The sequence below is a fragment of the Vanessa atalanta genome, chromosome 8 (genome assembly GCF_905147765.1).
Source record: "Vanessa atalanta chromosome 8, ilVanAtal1.2, whole genome shotgun sequence".
NCBI lineage: Eukaryota > Metazoa > Arthropoda > Insecta > Lepidoptera > Nymphalidae > Vanessa > Vanessa atalanta.
The window spans coordinates 9,529,468-9,547,201 of record NC_061878.1 but is presented as its reverse complement, the minus strand read 5'-3'; the positions used below and the strand labels follow the sequence as shown (position 1 = coordinate 9,547,201).

At 32.1% G+C, this 17,734-nt stretch overlaps 2 protein-coding genes across 2 annotated transcripts; one reads left to right on the top strand and one right to left on the bottom strand.

The window, feature by feature from the left end:
• The first annotated feature begins 527 nt into the window (after positions 1 to 527).
• On the top strand, positions 528 to 4,908 carry LOC125065600 (eukaryotic translation initiation factor 3 subunit D). Its single transcript, XM_047673307.1, has 10 exons — positions 528 to 819; positions 970 to 1,160; positions 1,253 to 1,406; positions 1,627 to 1,736; positions 1,852 to 1,990; positions 2,213 to 2,373; positions 2,502 to 2,633; positions 3,250 to 3,456; positions 3,990 to 4,185; positions 4,653 to 4,908. Exons 1-10 carry the CDS (start codon positions 627 to 629, stop codon positions 4,811 to 4,813), a joined length of 1,644 nt encoding a protein of 547 aa, XP_047529263.1. The 5' UTR covers positions 528 to 626; the 3' UTR covers positions 4,814 to 4,908.
• Positions 4,909 to 5,408: 500 nt separating this feature from the next.
• On the bottom strand, positions 5,409 to 17,477 carry LOC125066019 (facilitated trehalose transporter Tret1-like). Its single transcript, XM_047673899.1, has 8 exons — positions 17,123 to 17,477; positions 16,898 to 16,995; positions 13,882 to 14,016; positions 13,215 to 13,298; positions 12,477 to 12,755; positions 11,029 to 11,146; positions 7,731 to 7,862; positions 5,409 to 6,953 (listed from the first exon to the last, which is right to left on the bottom strand). Exons 1-8 carry the CDS (start codon positions 17,169 to 17,171, stop codon positions 6,454 to 6,456), a joined length of 1,395 nt encoding a protein of 464 aa, XP_047529855.1. The 5' UTR covers positions 17,172 to 17,477; the 3' UTR covers positions 5,409 to 6,453.
• Positions 17,478 to 17,734: the final 257 nt, after the last annotated feature.

Here is a 17,734-nt window from a genome sequence, read left to right as displayed (position 1 = left end):
TATCACTATGCAAACATGTATATCTCTTGCTCTGTGAAAAACAGGAAATAAAACTATCCTACGGGAACCATACATTTTCCAGGATAAAAGTAACCCACGTGCTATTCCAGAATATCAATGTGCCGCATTTCATCCAGTTTCGTTTTAATAAACATCTTTTGTATTCGAAAAATATAATTTTAATAAGATAGAATATAATATAAAAATAAAATATCAACATCTACAATATTAATTAGATACATACTAGGAAAAACATTAAGTCATAACAAAAGTGCTACATTTTCGTAAAACCAATAGTTACACAAATTTGTTTCAGAAATATTTATAATAGTTACACAAATATTTATTGAATACAATAATATTATTTCCTAAATACCTACGCCACAAATACTATTTTTAACATAACTTTGAATGTGTCTTGAGGAGACAGAGATAGAATTAATTTTTACCATAGATACCTAAAACGTAGTGTTTATGTACTCTGTGCATACTTATTGCCTAATAACTATTGTAGTTGACAACTGTCACTGAGACTTGAAAGGACACAGCGGAAAGTGTCGTGTGGCATGCTGAAATTTTGTTTTAAGTAGTGCAGTATAAAATAGGTAACGAGCTACATTGAAGTGATGTCAGAACACGTTTTACCGGCCGAAGAGCCGATACGCTTCGTGGCTCCGATTATTCAAGATAATCCGACAGGATGGGGGCCCTGCGAAATGCCGGAACAGTTTAGGGACATGCCCTACCAGCCATTTAGCAAAGGCGACCGCTTGGGAAAGATTAGTGATTGGACTGTCGTGCAAGACAAAAAGTATCAGAGTAAGAACTGAAAGCTTGTACATATAATATAAAGTAGATAAAAATGTAAAAACTGTTTGAGGTTATGATTAGTTTTCAGACCGTTCAGATTTATTGACAAACTCCAATTGTTTTATGTATAAATATCAATTAATTTCCAATCTATTTTAGATAAGTATGCGTCTCAATTTGGTGCTGGTTCGTCATACGCATACTTCCACGATGAAGACGAAAGTACGTTCCATCTGGTGGACTCGACAAGAGAGCAAAAGCCGCCATACCAACGCGGCCGCGCTCGTGGACAACGCAGCCGTGGTGCGAGAGGCGCTCGTACTCCGGGTGGCATGACTACCCTGAATAAGGTAATATTTTATGTCACAACCATAACAACCAGAGGTGTTTTAAATAAGTTTTGTTTATAATACATTTACTGTAGCACAACCTTTTACTGTAGCAACGAGACCGCAAACTCGGTAAGAGATGGGGCCCAAGAGGAGCTCCTATGAAAATTCGTGATGCTTCTGTTACTGTAAGACCAACCTGGGTCACAATTGAAGATATGGACTTCCCACGGCTGGCTAAGCTATCTCTGCCTGGAATTAAAGAAGGTATTAGTTTTCAATTCTAAAAACTATATAGGAAAGTAAACAAAAAAAGTTATATTATGTTCCAAAAACAAATAAATTAATATCATTGTATCTTACTAATGAGAACTGAGACATTATACTGAATTTATTCATTCAGTCAAAATTAATTGTTACTAAGGAAATTCAAGTAGAATTAAATATTTGATAAAATAATAGTACTATTAAACAAATTTTTGTTCAGGTGAGGATATTGTGTGCAGCGGCACCTTGGAATATTATGACAAGGGCTATGATCGCGTCAATGTGAAGCATGAGAAGCCTCTGCAGCGTATTGACCGTATCTTCCATACTGTAAGTATTCCTAAATATACATTATATTTGTTTTTTTTTTTTTTTATAATTAATTAAAATGGGTTAAAATCGATATATAATAATCAATAGAGTTAAAGAATTATATTTTTGACAGGTCACTACCACGGATGATCCCGTAATACGTCGCCTAAGTAAGACTACTGGCACTGTATATGCTACAGATGCCATTTTGGCCACTATTATGTGCTGCACTCGCTCTAACTATTCATGGGACATAGTGATTGAAAAAATTGGTGAGTGACATGTTGAATGTAATTTAATTTTAACAAAAACTGAAATCTATGATATTATTTCTCTTAACTCTAGCTTTTATTGTGAAAATTTGCAGGTAATTATAATAGTCTCATGACATTAAACATTGCTGCTATGAAAATTTGTGATGCTTAAAAATTAAACATAAATAGTCTTATAAGATTCAAAATTCTTAGTCACAATAACGATATATAAATTTGTAGGTGATAAGCTGTTTCTGGACAAGCGTGACAACACCGAGTTTGACTTACTCACTGTTAATGAAACTTCGGTGGAGCCGCCAGCTGATGATGGAAACTCAATCAACTCTCCGCGCAACCTCGCATTGGAAGCAACCTTCATCAATCATAACTTCAGCCAGCAGGTGATAAAATTTTATTCATAAGAATATTTATAAGATCATGAGGGTTCTACTTCATGATTATTTAATTTAGCAGTTACCTAAGGAACTATAATGCAGATTTATATGATCTCCTTTTTTTGCACTCATAGGTTTTGAAGTCAGGTCCAAATGAGCCCAAGTATAAGTTCCCAGAAGCTAACCCATTTGTTTCTGAGGAGGAAGAAGGAGAGGTGGCATCGGTTGGATACCGTTACCGCAAGTGGAACCTCAATAATGGTGTTGTAAGTATGATTTATATAAGAGTATAAATATTATAAATAACGGTTAACATTAAGACAGTCATTGTCTTGAAGTTTATTTTAAAATAATAAATAAGTGTTACAACCCTGTGCTAATGACGAAAGTGGCATTTCGCGAGACTTCAAAAACGATGGCGCAGTGGTAATTTTTCTTTGCGCTGTGGTAATATTGTAACAATTATAATATTACTATAAAATTTTACTAAATTACGTACACTAGAACCTCGATTATCCGAACGCAGACTTAGTTTAACTGAACGTTGGCGCGTTGCAGCCGTTTATCAATTAAGAATTTACCATTTTGTAAAAAAGTTATATAAAAATAGCTTTTGACTTTTTTTAGGTGTTTTATATTTTAATATATATGTCAAATTTTAATAGCCTGTACTGTTTTTATGTGAAAAGGTGTTGCTTAATGCTTTTGTTTGATCTCGTCGAAGTACCCACATTTCGATTATCCGAACTAGTCTCGTTCCCATTTAGTTTGAAAAATAGAGGTTCTACTGTATATAGAATTTTATAATTAAATTGCTTTATTACCATGGTATAGCACGAATGCAAATGAATAATAATATAATATATTTTTATAACTTAATAGGTACTAGTTGCGCGCTGCGAGCATGACGCTGTAATGCAAGGGCCTCAGAACGAGACACAGTTCCTCAGTATCAAGGCACTCAATGAATGGGACTCGAAGCTCGCCAATGGAGTGGAGTGGCGCCAGAAACTCGACACCCAGCGCGGAGCCGTGCTCGCCAATGAGTTGAGGAACAACTCGTGCAAGCTTGCCAAGTGGACAGTACAGGTATGCCCATTTTTCTATCATACTTTAAATTATTATACATCGAGCTTTCACCTGTCTAAATAATAATTGCGCGGTCGTCCCCGTGGGTCCTATCCTGATGTTATTTAAACTAACATCTCACTACCATTTAATATATGGGTAATGTATAGCAAAAATAATTTTACAAGTCGGACTAAACAATTCTGTGATTAAGGTGCTCAAACAAACAGACAAACTCTTTAGCATAGTACATAGTAATGCTCTTGACTTGCTATACTCTAACTTTCTAAATAGAACTCTGCAAAGAGATGCATTAAATAAAGATTTCCGTAATCTATTTATCAATAAAGCAATGATTATTTTTTTAAATATTATTTAGGATGTGTTTACTTAAATTTACTCTTCTGAATTTTAAATGTCAATAGTACTGCTTGAAAATTGTGCTTGGTCCCATAAGATTAACATTATATTTTATTAGATAAATTAATATATTTTTTTAATAATCATTATAATTCATTATCTGTTTATAATAATACTAAACTAACTTATTTCAGGCTTTGCTGGCTGGCTCCGACCAGATCAAGTTCGGTTACGTGTCTCGTGCGCAAGTACGTGACAACTCCCGTCACGTGATCCTTGGCACGCAACAGTTCAAGCCGCACGAATTCGCAGCGCAGATCAACCTTTCCATGGATAACGCCTGGGGTATCCTTCGTTGTATCATCGACATTTGCATGAAGCAGAAAGATGGTGAGTGCACATTGCATTTTCAAAACATATTTTAATCTCTACAAGAAGTACTATAATTACACATAGGTTTTGGACTCTTATTTCATTATATTCTAGTTTGTTTTGCTATAAATATTACATTTTATTTTTGGAAGATAATATTAAGGCTCTCTGTTAAGCTTGCTATCCTAGATCAATCTAAGAATAAATTTAACCAACTTAAAAAAAGGAGATTTTAAATGGCTTTTGAAACCTGCATCTATGGCTATCGAAAATCTGCTACATGTATAATCTGCATTGGAGCAGCATGGTAATAAAGGCTCCGAACATTTCTCAAAAACAGAGTGGTAGTCCAGCAGTGGGAAATTAATTGTAGTATGTTCCTTTTACTTTTAAAAAGATTGATATAGATTATTAAATAGTTTAACCATACAAACTCCAGTTCTTTAATATTTAAATACTAATCTATATTTTCACAATGATTTCAGGTAAATACTTGATCATGAAAGATCCGAACAAGCCTTTGATTCGTCTGTACGACATTCCGGATAATACATTCGAGTCGGACGGTTCCGAAGAGAGTGGAGATGAACCCGCGGACACGCCTTTTGCGCCGCTGTACTCTTACGGGAACAACAAGAGGATTTAGTACTCTATATTGGTACAACTTCAACTTCTTTAGCCCTTCATCAGTAATCAGTATGTATTACATATTTTTATTCAGAAAATACAATCTTTTGGTCACATAACGTGTTTTATTTAACAAATTCAACATACAAAAATAACAATATAACTGTATAAAATATTTAAAGAACTATTTGTACAAATCACAATTATTTATATTTTGGTATTATTGATTCTTAAAACGAGGTCGGATTATTATAATTTTAAATTAAGATAATAAATCACATTATTTCTTATAAATGCTATAAAAACATTTTGTAATCATATATGGCTAATTAAATAAGTTACGTACTCAAATCATTACAGTATCCGTATTTGGCAAGTTACACTTTAATAATATAAAAAAAGTATAATAATGTGACTGTTTTTTGTAATAATTAATACTACAATTATCAAAATATATTATATAGATAAAGATATACTATAAAACTATAAAAGTTGCTATCTACTTATTTACTATCAAACCGGCCTATAAATTTAAAAAAATTTGCCTACTGACTTATGCCATTCTATAATATTTGTATATCGTGCAAATTTTACTAACGTTTTACAGTAATACAATTTTGTAAAATTTACAATAATAATTTTTTACTAAGTATAGATATGTCAGATGAATGATAGGTTAAACCTAACCTAACCATTTTTTCCTCTTCTGTTAAAGTAAAAAAAGTGCTTTATTAGTAGCGACATGCTCTCACGTACTTTTCGGTAAACATATTTGAGATCTCAGGACAAAATCCTCATACCAAATCTGGTGTATCGTTTGTCAGCTCGCGTTTGCAATAAAACATTATTTTACCAATATATTGATACAATTTAATCGATATTTATAGAGCTTACTATTAATCTATATTGTCTGACATGAACCTGAAGTTCTGACTTAAAAATTCTATATGCTAATCGGTTAAACAGTTATTTCATTATAGAAAACAAACAAACAAAAACTTTATAACATTTTTATAGTAAAAAAACATTATTAAAAAGCATGCATTTATTATGCTTATCAAAGCGGTATATTAGGCACACAGCGGTATTAATATAAATGTAATGAACAAATGCGTTGACTTAATATTCGAGACACGAATAACTATTTTACTGTGTGAAGTCGTCTCGTGTGTTTAATTATGATCACTTTGAAAGTTATTAATCCATTTATAGTGAAACTAGTAGACAAATAATAAACACAAAATACTTGTAGAAACCTACTTAAAATGTGTCAACACTCATTTAATATTAAATATAAAATTTTAACGTAAGCCTAAATCAACAGCTATGAGATATATAAGTACAAAAGTACATATCGGATTAATTTATTCACCAACCTTATTACTATATTATATGAACACAACCTTTTTGTAAAATATACTTATTTTATAGTCAATATTTTCAATAAAGTGACCATTTTAAACTTAAAAGTTCATTTCCGTGGGTCGAGATATCGGTTAGTACCATAGACCATCGATGGATAGAGAACGCATGCACACTGCGATAATTTTCTAAATAGCTTAAAATTTTTGGCATTTCGATCATTAAACTGCAGTGGAGTTTGCCCGCAAAGTTTAAACACTGTTATCGACAATTATAAATGAATAGTTTTACTTTTTATTATAATTTATTGAGTCTTTCGACTTCATCATTTTGTATATTATCTTGAACCTCCTCCAAAGTCTTACCCTTCGTTTCAGGTACAAAGAAATATGTGAAAAACACACCTATATAGGCGATGCTTGCGAACAACCAAAACACAGTATAAATACCGAACGTATCTTTAACACTCTGATATAATTTTGTAACAATAAAATTTAAGATACAAGCCATCATCGTGGCCAGACTTGATGCTAACGTTTTGACATTTATGGGGAATAACTCGGCTTGCAATATATATGGTATATTACCTAAACCGACGGCGTATAAAATATTAAAACTTAATACTCCAATAATAGGTAATAGCCACAAGGACGACATTATGTGAGAGCTCACGTTGAGCGAAGTGAGTAGGAAAAAATAAATGCCGACGAGCGTCAAAGAAACGGCGACTCCTAGTGTTGAGATGAATAAGAGAATTCTCCTACCGTAAAATCTGCACAAAAATGTTGCCGCTATACCTGTAACAAAATAGAATATATATTTATTTCTACTCTGTTAACATATAGCATTAGGGAGATAACATCTTAGTTCTTAAAGTTAGTTGTGTATTAGGAATGTGTATCTAAATATTACTTACATTGCCAATGTCTATGGACGATAGTGACCAAATACCATTAGGTAGCCTATTTGCCAGACGGAGCTTATTATTTATTAAATAATATATACGGATTATAAAATTATTTAAATAACGAATGCCTGTAATTTTTTTTTATATGTATAGGTTAAATGCAAAATGTGAGTGTATTCATACTTAATATGATTAAACATTTTATTGTAGTTTTTATATATTGCTATGTATTATAAAGTCAGTCCAGACGAGTTCAAAGTTCTATAAAAAGAATTATCTTAAACCCCATTAGAGATAAAAAGTAAAATTGTTGCTATCACATCTAAAAAGATTTTCAAACAAGCGTTAAGAATGATTGTAATCTTATCACAGATTAATGGACTTCGAACGGTATTAAATAATAATAATAATATTTAGTAGGTATTAAAACAACAATTTATAACGATTCAATCTAAGAATACCATTTTCATAGATGTACAATATAACATAAAATAAGTAATTTACTAAATGAAAATGGCAACACTTGTAATTTCATGGACTGCCTTTGTAATGATGTCATAGACTATACTATCCAAAACTACATACATGCCATTCCTTTCAGGCGTATATTTAAATTATTTTTATGTATGTTTGTGTATGATAGATAATTAATTTAAAAATATATTACCTGCTCCCAGTTGCACAAATCCATATAATATGCTGACTAAGGGCCCCGAAATGCTAGTGTTGTGCCTGAATATGATTTCGACATACGACTGTATCGCCAAACTACCAGTCATATATTGTAGAACTTTGAGTCCTGTAAATATTTTTTAGGGAAATTATTCGGGAATTCCACAATACCACACATTTACGCACACACAAAACTAAATTAATATATATATGTATATATTAACAATAAGCAACTCCAACAAACATACAAAAACACTACAATACGAGTTTAAAGAATAACATTGATTAATAAAACTATATAAAAATAAGTACTATAACTATATACTTTAAGAAACTATTTAACAACACATTATAACATAACATTTTATTAAAACAACATTTGCAACTAAAATATATACAGTACTAAGTAGAACTAGATTGTTTTTGGGACCGAAGTTAGTAATTTCGTATACATTGTTAAATACCTACAACGAGAATGATATTGTACTTTGCAAAACTTGCAGTACTGGGAAGTGATGCAAGTTTTGCAAAGGCATAAATGACCCTTTGTCAGATGTGGGTTAAAACGTACTAAGGTTCCTGTTATTCTGTTAAGATTTGTAATGTAATAAAAAGGGAACATTTCCATTCAAATTAATATTTCGTAGGTATTTGGATGTTTCATTTTATTTACCTGAAATGACCCAATAACATAAAACCTCATTTGATCGTCGAAATAAACATCTTTGTGTAGCGGGTACCTTAAATTTTACATTAAAAAAAGGGCGATGAAATTGATATTTTTAATATAATTGTCAATTGTAATATAATTAAATAACTGTTACTAAGAAAGATTCATCTTAATTGAGAAAAAAATAACAATAATCAATTATAACGCTAATAGCAATAATTCATAAGGAAATTATTTTATTAACGAGAGTTTTAGTTATCATTTCCAAATATGTCTTCCTTAATAGGCCCGAGTATATAAATAAGAGGAGATGAAAAGAAGTTGGTGATGAAATCTAAAGGTTTTTCAGTTGACAACGGAACACAAGAGCCGCACACATAAACAATTTTCATCGCCTGATGTTTAATTATAACTGCGTGAGATAAGATAGTAACAAAATAGTACATTTGAATTGTCTGTCATAAATATCACGCAATGGATGAATGCCATGCGAACTCAGACAGCTCAATGAATAGAATAGATTGATCTAAACTCGAAGATGTGACTTCAAATGTGACCTATAAGTTTTGCGTGTTACATTTGCACGTATCATTCACCTTGTGTGTTTACCTGCACTTATCGGAATCATTTTTGACATACATATTATGTTATGTCCAGCCAGTTAAGCTTCATATTCTTCTCCAATTCAATGAGAATTTCTTTTCTTTCATGACAGGAAATGGGGCTTTACAGTGGGATATTTGCGTGACGTAACAACGTAGATCGCAGTACATTATATATTTATATAAGCCAAAACCATTTATCTCTGTATTTTTGACTAAAGAAAAACCTTTACGTCTTCTAATTGTACCCTATTCATACAAATTTGCAATCTTGTAATAAATACGACGAAAAAATACAAGGACAAGAAAGAATACTTTTTTCTTATCATACATCATTACATGGAGTGACATATATAAACATTTAATATTTTTCTATTTCAAATTTTATTTTAATAAACTTCTCTAAGCGTTGAGGTTTTTATTATTTAAATTATAAGGTTAATCTCATAGTCATATACGAAATACAACGCTAGTGCGACCCCTAAGACTATATAACCTTCGAGAGTTTATTTCCATCATTTTTATATGTAACCTACTAAAGATTATTTGAATCAAATATTTATTGCAAATAGTCTGAAACAAGCTAAGCAAACGTTGCGGTGATAATGTTTATCAACCTTGTTATAATTATTACGAGGGTTGCCCGTTTATGAGTGAGATAAATTTTATATGTAAATTTGGTATGGTATTTTAATGGGCCTAATTTCGATCGATGAGCAATACTTGTTTGGGAAATGGTAAAAGGCGAATAAGCTAGAGTAACTAGAAACACAAGGGAATATCTGAGTCTCCAAGCTTGGTGCCATTTGTGGAACATTGGTGATGTAAGTTGGGATAAATATTTCTTACAATATCTTACAATATATATTGTATTTGGGTAGTAGTTGGAGCATTGGGTAATTATAATCACTAAACATTGGTCGGGCCCTTCGCCAGATTGGCAAGTAACTTTTAATAAAAACTAATTAGACGGACACAAATTTGTCTATGATTGCAAAATGCACTCCCCAGTCCCTATTTCGTAAGTCGTAGAATCCGATTCGACTCGCTCACGAAGTGCCAGGATATCAGAAGATATAATTGTAAAAAATCTTCACGTGTTATTTGAATTTTCCAAGCCGCATTGCAGCATCGTGTTGGCGTAACGAGCCGAGATGGCCCAGTGGTTAGAACGCGTGCATCATAACCGATGATTTCGGGTTCAAACCCAGGCAGGCACCACTGAATTTTCATGTGCTTAATTTGTGTTTAGAATTAATCTCGTACTCGGCGGTGAAGGAAAACATCGTGAGGAAACCTGCATGTGTCTAATTTCAACGAAATTCTGCCACGTGTGTATTCCGCCAACCCGCATTGGAGCAGCGTGGTGGAATATGCTCCAAACCTTCTCAAAGGGAGAGGAGGCCTTTAGCCCAGCAGTGGGAAAATTTACAAGCTATTGGTAGCGTTACTTTTAACTATACATTTAACCCCTTTAAATTTTGACAGTTATAGTAAGTATCATATACATATAAAGTACACTGATTTTTTAATGTTTTTTTTTTTTGCTTTATTCTTTTGTTTTTATGTAATAAGTTGGCGGATGAGCAAATGGGCCACCTGATGGTAGTGGTCGCCACCGCCCATAGACAATAGCACTCTAAGAAAATTAAATATTAATCATTCCTTACATCGCCAATGCGCCACCAATTTTGGAAATTAAGATGTTATGTCCCTTGTGCCTGTGGTTACGCTGGCTCACTTAACCTTCAAACCGAAACACAACAATACTGGATACTACTGTTTGGCGGTAGAATATCTGATGAATGGGTTGTACCCAGCCAGACGGGCTTGCACAAAGCCCCAAGTATCATCCCGAATATCTGCTTAGGCCAAAGGTTCTATATATCTGGTTGATGTTTGAAAGGTTGAGTAAATGACGTTATGAAGTCCGCCTTTTGAAACATACGATTTTTAACAAATGTATTTTGTCCAAGCTACGGAATACTCCGGACTTGTATATACATATATATCTTACTAACCTGCTATTATATAAATAGTCCGTCTATATTTCATTTTCGTTAGTTCCTTTATCGATGTTTTATTTTCCATATTCTCTTGCACGTGCGCGCGCATCACGTCAATCTGTTCGTTGACCCACTGAAAATAAACACAGATACATATTATATTAGTTTTCTTATCCCTATATATTAGCAGTAGGAAGCTTGGAAGTTGTTACTACACTTTACTTAATAAAAACATATGCAAACATTTAAAAGGATTTCTTTGTATTTTGAAATATTATAATCACTGTAAACAGGTTTGGTTCGTGGAATATATATATCTACATATAATACTAGTTGTCGATCGCGGCTTTGCTTTGCATTTAAGATGTTGGTTGTCGGGTGCTAGGCATAAAAAACTTACAAGCTTGCTTAATAACAAATTTCATCAAATTCGGTTCAATAGTTTCACCGTAAAAAAGCAACAAACCGACAGATAGAGCTGCTTTCGCATTTATAATATTAGTATATAAATATATGAATACTGTATATAATTTGAATAGAATTGAATGTTTGTATTCATTTATTTTGGATCAGTGACTTTATCTGAGAGGAACATTGACCTCAATTAAACTTTACTCTATAATTAATATGCAATATATCTTATTGTAAATTTTCTAGTAACTGTCACACTTTGGAATCGTAACGATTTAATTATGACCGTTTCGAAAGCAACAATAAAAATAAATTGCAAACAAAATCACGTTACATGGAAATTATGTAACTCGGCTGAGTTTCATTCACAGGTTTTTCTCAAATCTGAGGATTTACGAACCGATGATAAATTTTTACATATTACATACCATAAAAAATATTAATATTATATACAGCAAACAACAACAGCTTGTTCCACTTTAGTACTATAATAATAAGGTTTTTTTATTAAGAAAGTAACAGCACGAATAGGTATATATATATAGGTATTCTATTGCTAGGTAATAACGTCTCCACTTTAGGGAAAGCTATGAAACATTGGAATATATGGAAGGGCTGCACTGAATATTACCACTTGGTGGTAATATTCAGTGCAGCCCTTCCGGCTAGGTACTACCTACACATCAGATATTCTACTGCCAAACAGCAATACTTAACATTATTGTATTCCAATTTGAAAGGATAGTTAGTCAATGTAACACCAGGTACAATTATGTACTTTAAAAATAATAATAATATCAATAACCCATTACAAATAAGTATTAACTAATATTCATATTTAGCCCCCCATTTTTTACATCGCTAGCCGGCCATAAATCGACACAATACCTCAGTCCCCAAGGTTGGTGGTGCATTGGAGATGTAAGAAATGGTCAATGTTTCTTACAGCGCCAATGTCTATGGCCCATTTTCCCTGCCTGTCTACATAATAAAAAAACACGCTTCTCTAATGTGTGAATAGTGTTTTTGATATTAACAGCAAATATACGTACCGTTTCATCTTTAGTGCCCTTTAGTACCATAAATTCCTTCTTTGCCTCAGCCAGTCTCCCATTCGCCAAGTAATAGTACGGTGACTCCGGTACCCACAAGCATATGATCGCATAAAAAAATGAAAACGTCAGAACGATCAAGTTTAGAACAGTGTAACTAACGAACGGTCCCACGCTGTATATGACTAGACTGCCCAAGTTATTCATTACTTGGACTAACATTCCTAGGGCGCCACGTATCTCTTTATCAGCTATCTCGGTAAGATATATCATCGTAACCTGGAGAATAAGATAATATTTAAAACTATTAGTTTTGCTTACGGATAGTAGAATTGTATGTCACTAGAGCCTTCGTATATGTGTTTAGTAGATGTTATTCATTGCCATCTATTATCCGTTTGCTACATCCTTGCAAACGGTATGAAAAATTAAATCGAATTTTAATTTTTTTTTTTTTTTCTTAATTTGAATGAATTAAATCTATTTAATATTTTCATTTAATGAAAGAACTACTATTCAAATACAGAACGTACGTCTTTATAATTCAAACACGGGACTGTAAGCACTACCAACTCAAATCCGAACCGACCGAAATTCTACTGCGAATTTATCGACTGAAAAATCCAATAATTTTTATATTGGCCCGATATGAGACTTTAGTCATTTTCAATTCACAATACTAAAATAATGTAATATAGAAATACCGCAACTAGTACCAAATACTAAGGTAATACTTACAACAGCTGTTATTCCATTTGCTATGCCCATTAGGACTCTCGCCAAGCACATCAATATCGGACTCTTTGTATACAAAATGATAAGCTAAAAAATATTAATAATTAATAAAAGTTTTAGAAATAATTACTAATTTCGTTACTATACTGAATACATATATACTGGTATACATCTATCTGTATATAGAGATATGATCCAGTAATTAAGATACGTGAATATTAACCTAAGATTGCGAGTTCAAGGACAGGCGACGACCACCTATGCTCAGCATGAAGAAAACCGTCGGAAGGAAGCCTGTGTATCTATCGGCCAACCCGCTTTGGGTTGTAATAAGCTCTAAACGCTTTTCAAAGGAGAGGAGACCTTAGGCTGTTACTATATTTTTTTTTCAGAATACTGGTGTAATCAATTTATTTCTTCTGACTAAAGACATCGTAAAAAATTCTGTACACTGTCAATAGCAACGCACAAACTTATGAAGTTATATCAAATATTACTTTTATCGATATAAATAAAACTATACAATACAGTGTCATTGTTTAAAGACTATAATTTCAAATCATTAAATTTCAAATTTAGAATACTACAAAGTATCTTATGAAATAAATAAGAAATTACTCTACATTAACCCAACATTGTTATAATTGAAATAAATAAATTTAGGACATACAGCACCCAAAAATCCCGGAAGCGGCGCACTTAGAACGGTAAGGCGTCGACCCGTTCTGTCGCTCAACTCCTTGCCGAGATAACATCCTGGTAACGCACCGAGTGCAGCCAAAGATACTACCCAGGAACTTTGTTCCTAGACAAATTAAAACATACAATACTTCATTTGCCAATTGGCGATTCAACCTGCTGGCTGATTGTCAAATAAAATCACTATTTGTTTGTTTTGTAAACAATAGAGTTTGCAAGTTTATTCAATAATAAGCCAGACACCCTATTCTAAATATTATTATTTATTTATATAATTAAAACACTCAATCACATAACATGTATATAAAAATTTAAAATAAACCAATTTAATGTTTCGGTATTTAAGTGTACTTTTTTATTTGAAATAAGAAAGATTTTAATTGCTTTTGATTTTCGAGTGTCATTTGTTTATTTTTCGTCTATAGATCTATTCTTAAAAGTTAAATTCACGTGAATTAGTATGGGTATGTGACGCTCGTGCTTACAAGATGTCTTTGCCAATTGTGCGTGAGACGACAAATGTGATTATATTTGTTAAGTGTATTTAAAAAAAAAACACCTCCTCCACGTTCTGCAGGCGTGGTACACCTTCGTTAATTAATAGATCTATAAATCTATGTTTTAAATAAAAAAAAAACGTATGTGATGGATCAATGAAAACCGACCTTAATGCATTTCACAAGAAAGCTAATCATTTTATTATTGTTCATTTCGGTAACGTTTATATTTTTATAATAAAAAATGTCGTTTTTTGTAACAATGCTTGAATTTTGCATTGCTGAAGTCACGCAAGCTGTAACTTTTAATACTGGTCATATTTCCAATCAATTTTCTCAAGTATGTAACGTCTATCAGCCTAGCGTTAAAAAGCCTCCGGTATAAGTCTACGGTTTTTCGTAATCTTAAGTGATACCGATATCCTATAAATTAGACTGGAGACTAAAAGAACGTCACAAAAATAGCAACTTCGAAGGATGATAGCTTTATTAGAAGCCCTATACTGAGAAATAGTAATTAATTACTTCTGGTGAGATAAGCTCTAAGCTCAAGGAAGTTCAACAAGTGACAATGAGTTTTCGACTTTATGTAAATTGAATACAGCAGGAATAGGCTGTAGAGTATATTTAAAAACCCGTGTAGATTTTTATCAACATGCAAGGATAAAGCACATAAAAAATGCAAGTCAAGACCGCGCAACCATGACCGTTTGCAAACATGAAAATATAATTTTATAAAAAAATCACCGAAAAATATATTAGAAATTTATACTAAGTTTTTGCTACCAAATCTATTCAGTTATTACGAACAGACTTTTCTCTTTTATATTTCTATCTAGCTGATATTTATTTGACAATTATCAATAAATCGTTTTTTAATATCACAAGTTATCTAAACTTTAACGTCAATATGTTCCTTATTTAAAATATTAAATATTTTCATAAACTTAAAACTTATCGCTAGAAAATATTGTTGATATTTATATTAGAACTATAAAGACGTGTTATGTTGGGTCAGTTCATGGCGTCAGTGTAAGAGGACAGCGTTGATGTATTTGACAAAAGACGATTGATAAGAATTGATATAGAAACTAGCTGTTGCAACCGCCGCACATTTTATGGACATTTATTCGTTTACATATTTATTCGTTATTATAGCCGTTCGTTTGAATATTCCAGGCAGGTATACCCTTTGAGTTGTTGTGATTATTTAACTACATAAGTTGATTCTTCTATTTTCAAATCAGCGTCATAATCTTTAACAGATTGTTGCATATTTGGCTGCTGCAGTTTATACGAATAATACAACAAGCACTCCTTCTTTTAGGCTCACATAGGCAGCTTCAACTTTGTACTTGCAAAATTTGCGCATAACAATCTCAGGTTGAGGTGTCAGATGTGCTGATAACTGGTTCAAGTCCTCATTCTTTCATCGCCATACCCAGTCCTGAGGATAAATGTAAAGACCAAACTACGTTTGCACCTGTGTATGGAATATATTCCCAAAAATCGTTTTTTCTCTTAATATGACGTTGACGATATTATGAAATTTTACGTATCTACTCAGGCAGTGAGATCGACATTCTCTCCGTCTGCGTTACTGTCTCCTTCTCCAAACATAATTTATTATTATTTTTTAGTTTTGTTTGATTCCAAAAATACAAATTAAATTTGTAAATTAATTAAAAAATGACAGTCGGAAGTCACCTCTAGAAACAAGTACTTTCCTCCATGATTGCGAATATTGTGTTATCGTTGCATGACCTTTCTTTATTAATCACCTTTATTAATAAAGGGATATTCATGTTTATGGAGCTGGATAACAACGTGGGATTGTTCAACAGCCATATAAACATGAATACGCTTCATGACGGCGTACTTAATTCGTCGTCAAGTCCAACAAGGTACTGCCCAATATTTTTTTTATTAATATTTATTTTATCGACTTTTATGGCAAATCTTTATTGCAAATTTAGCAATTGTAGTTGCTTCTCCACAAACGAATTTATTTTTAAAATCGAAAACAGGTGGTCCATGAGTTTTTACCAAATTATAACTGAAACGACAATTTATATATTATGCGTTGGTCTTTCTCGTCTCACTGTCGCCGCTAAAAAAAGTCTAGACAGTATTAGTTAAAAGTTTTGTAAAAAAAACAATTACCCATGTAAACAATGTCATTTAAGCAATTAAGCTCGCTCCAAGTTTCGAGATAGCATACTAGAATGCTTCAAAAAGGCACGTTATTATATTATAAGGCATTATATATGTCTTGATGATAGGCATATTTTGGAAATATATCAAGCGAAAGAAAAATCGCTCCCTAAATATTTTACCTAGTTTCGTATCACGATAGAGAACCTAAGTTTTCGTAGACCTATATAGCTAACAAATTTTGTTTCACATACTAACTATAGAAATTCTTGAAAAAAAAAAAATTGAACACTTGTTTAATAATTAAAATTACAGTAAATATAACAACACACTCACATCGGTAATTTCTACGCCTGTTTCACCATATATAAACTTCGGTATAGCTGGAGAAGGCCATGATATTACGGCTCCGGTAAACGTAAATGCGAAGGAAACTGCCGAAAAAAATATCATGTAATCCTAGATTTCAATAAATTTTAGTTTCAATGATAGCCTCATTTCTAACTTAAATATAGTTCCTGCTATTAAAAATATTTTTTAAATAATACTAATAAAACTTACCACAAATACCCGCCAAATATTGAACTTTTCTACTCTTTGGTACACACATTTTAAATATTAAATTTTATCCTAATACATTATACATTATATATTATTGTTTCACTAAGATGCAAATTAAAACAATCAACCATGAGTAATTCATTAAATTAAATCAAAATCCATAGTTTTTATCACCGGTTTAGATACATATAATAATTATCTGTGTTCACGGCTCGCAAGTCATTTATATTTCACTAGTATCAATATCAAACGTCAAAATGGTCATTATTGAAAATTTCTATTTATTTAACGAAATAAAATAAAATCTTATTCAGATTCAATGTGAACACAACCCTGCGTAACAATCGCTGTACAGCGTTTACTGTATAAAACTCAACATTATTGTCAAAGACGATAAAATCCACAGTGTATGTAAATAATAAATATAGAGAGTGAATTCGTAATGAGATAAAAAAAATGTTGTCATATTTAAATTTTTCTAAAATTATGTAGGAGAGTAAAACGTGATCTTCGGTTCAGTATTATTTAATACCATTTTTTTTATTTATTTTCGAAGCAGAACTAATAAGAATAATCTTATTTTTACACTTCTTCTTCTTAAAAATTAAGATA

Excerpts from the sequence above, each read along its gene's own strand:
- LOC125065600 (XM_047673307.1), top strand. The coding sequence starts at position 627 with ATGTCAGAACACGTTTTACCGGCCGAAGAGCCGATACGCTTCGTGGCT. Across the intron at positions 1,161-1,252 it reads GCATGACTACCCTGAATAAG|CAACGAGACCGCAAACTCGG; the intron begins GTAATATTTTAT and ends CTTTTACTGTAG. Across the intron at positions 4,186-4,652 it reads TTGCATGAAGCAGAAAGATG|GTAAATACTTGATCATGAAA; the intron begins GTGAGTGCACAT and ends CAATGATTTCAG.
- LOC125066019 (XM_047673899.1), bottom strand. The coding sequence starts at position 17,171 with ATGTGTGTACCAAAGAGTAGAAAAGTTCAATATTTGGCGGGTATTTGT. Across the intron at positions 11,147-12,476 it reads AGGGCACTAAAGATGAAACG|TGGGTCAACGAACAGATTGA; the intron begins GTACGTATATTT and ends GTTTATTTTCAG. Across the intron at positions 6,954-7,730 it reads ATTTGTGCAACTGGGAGCAG|GTATAGCGGCAACATTTTTG; the intron begins GTAATATATTTT and ends ATTTTGTTACAG.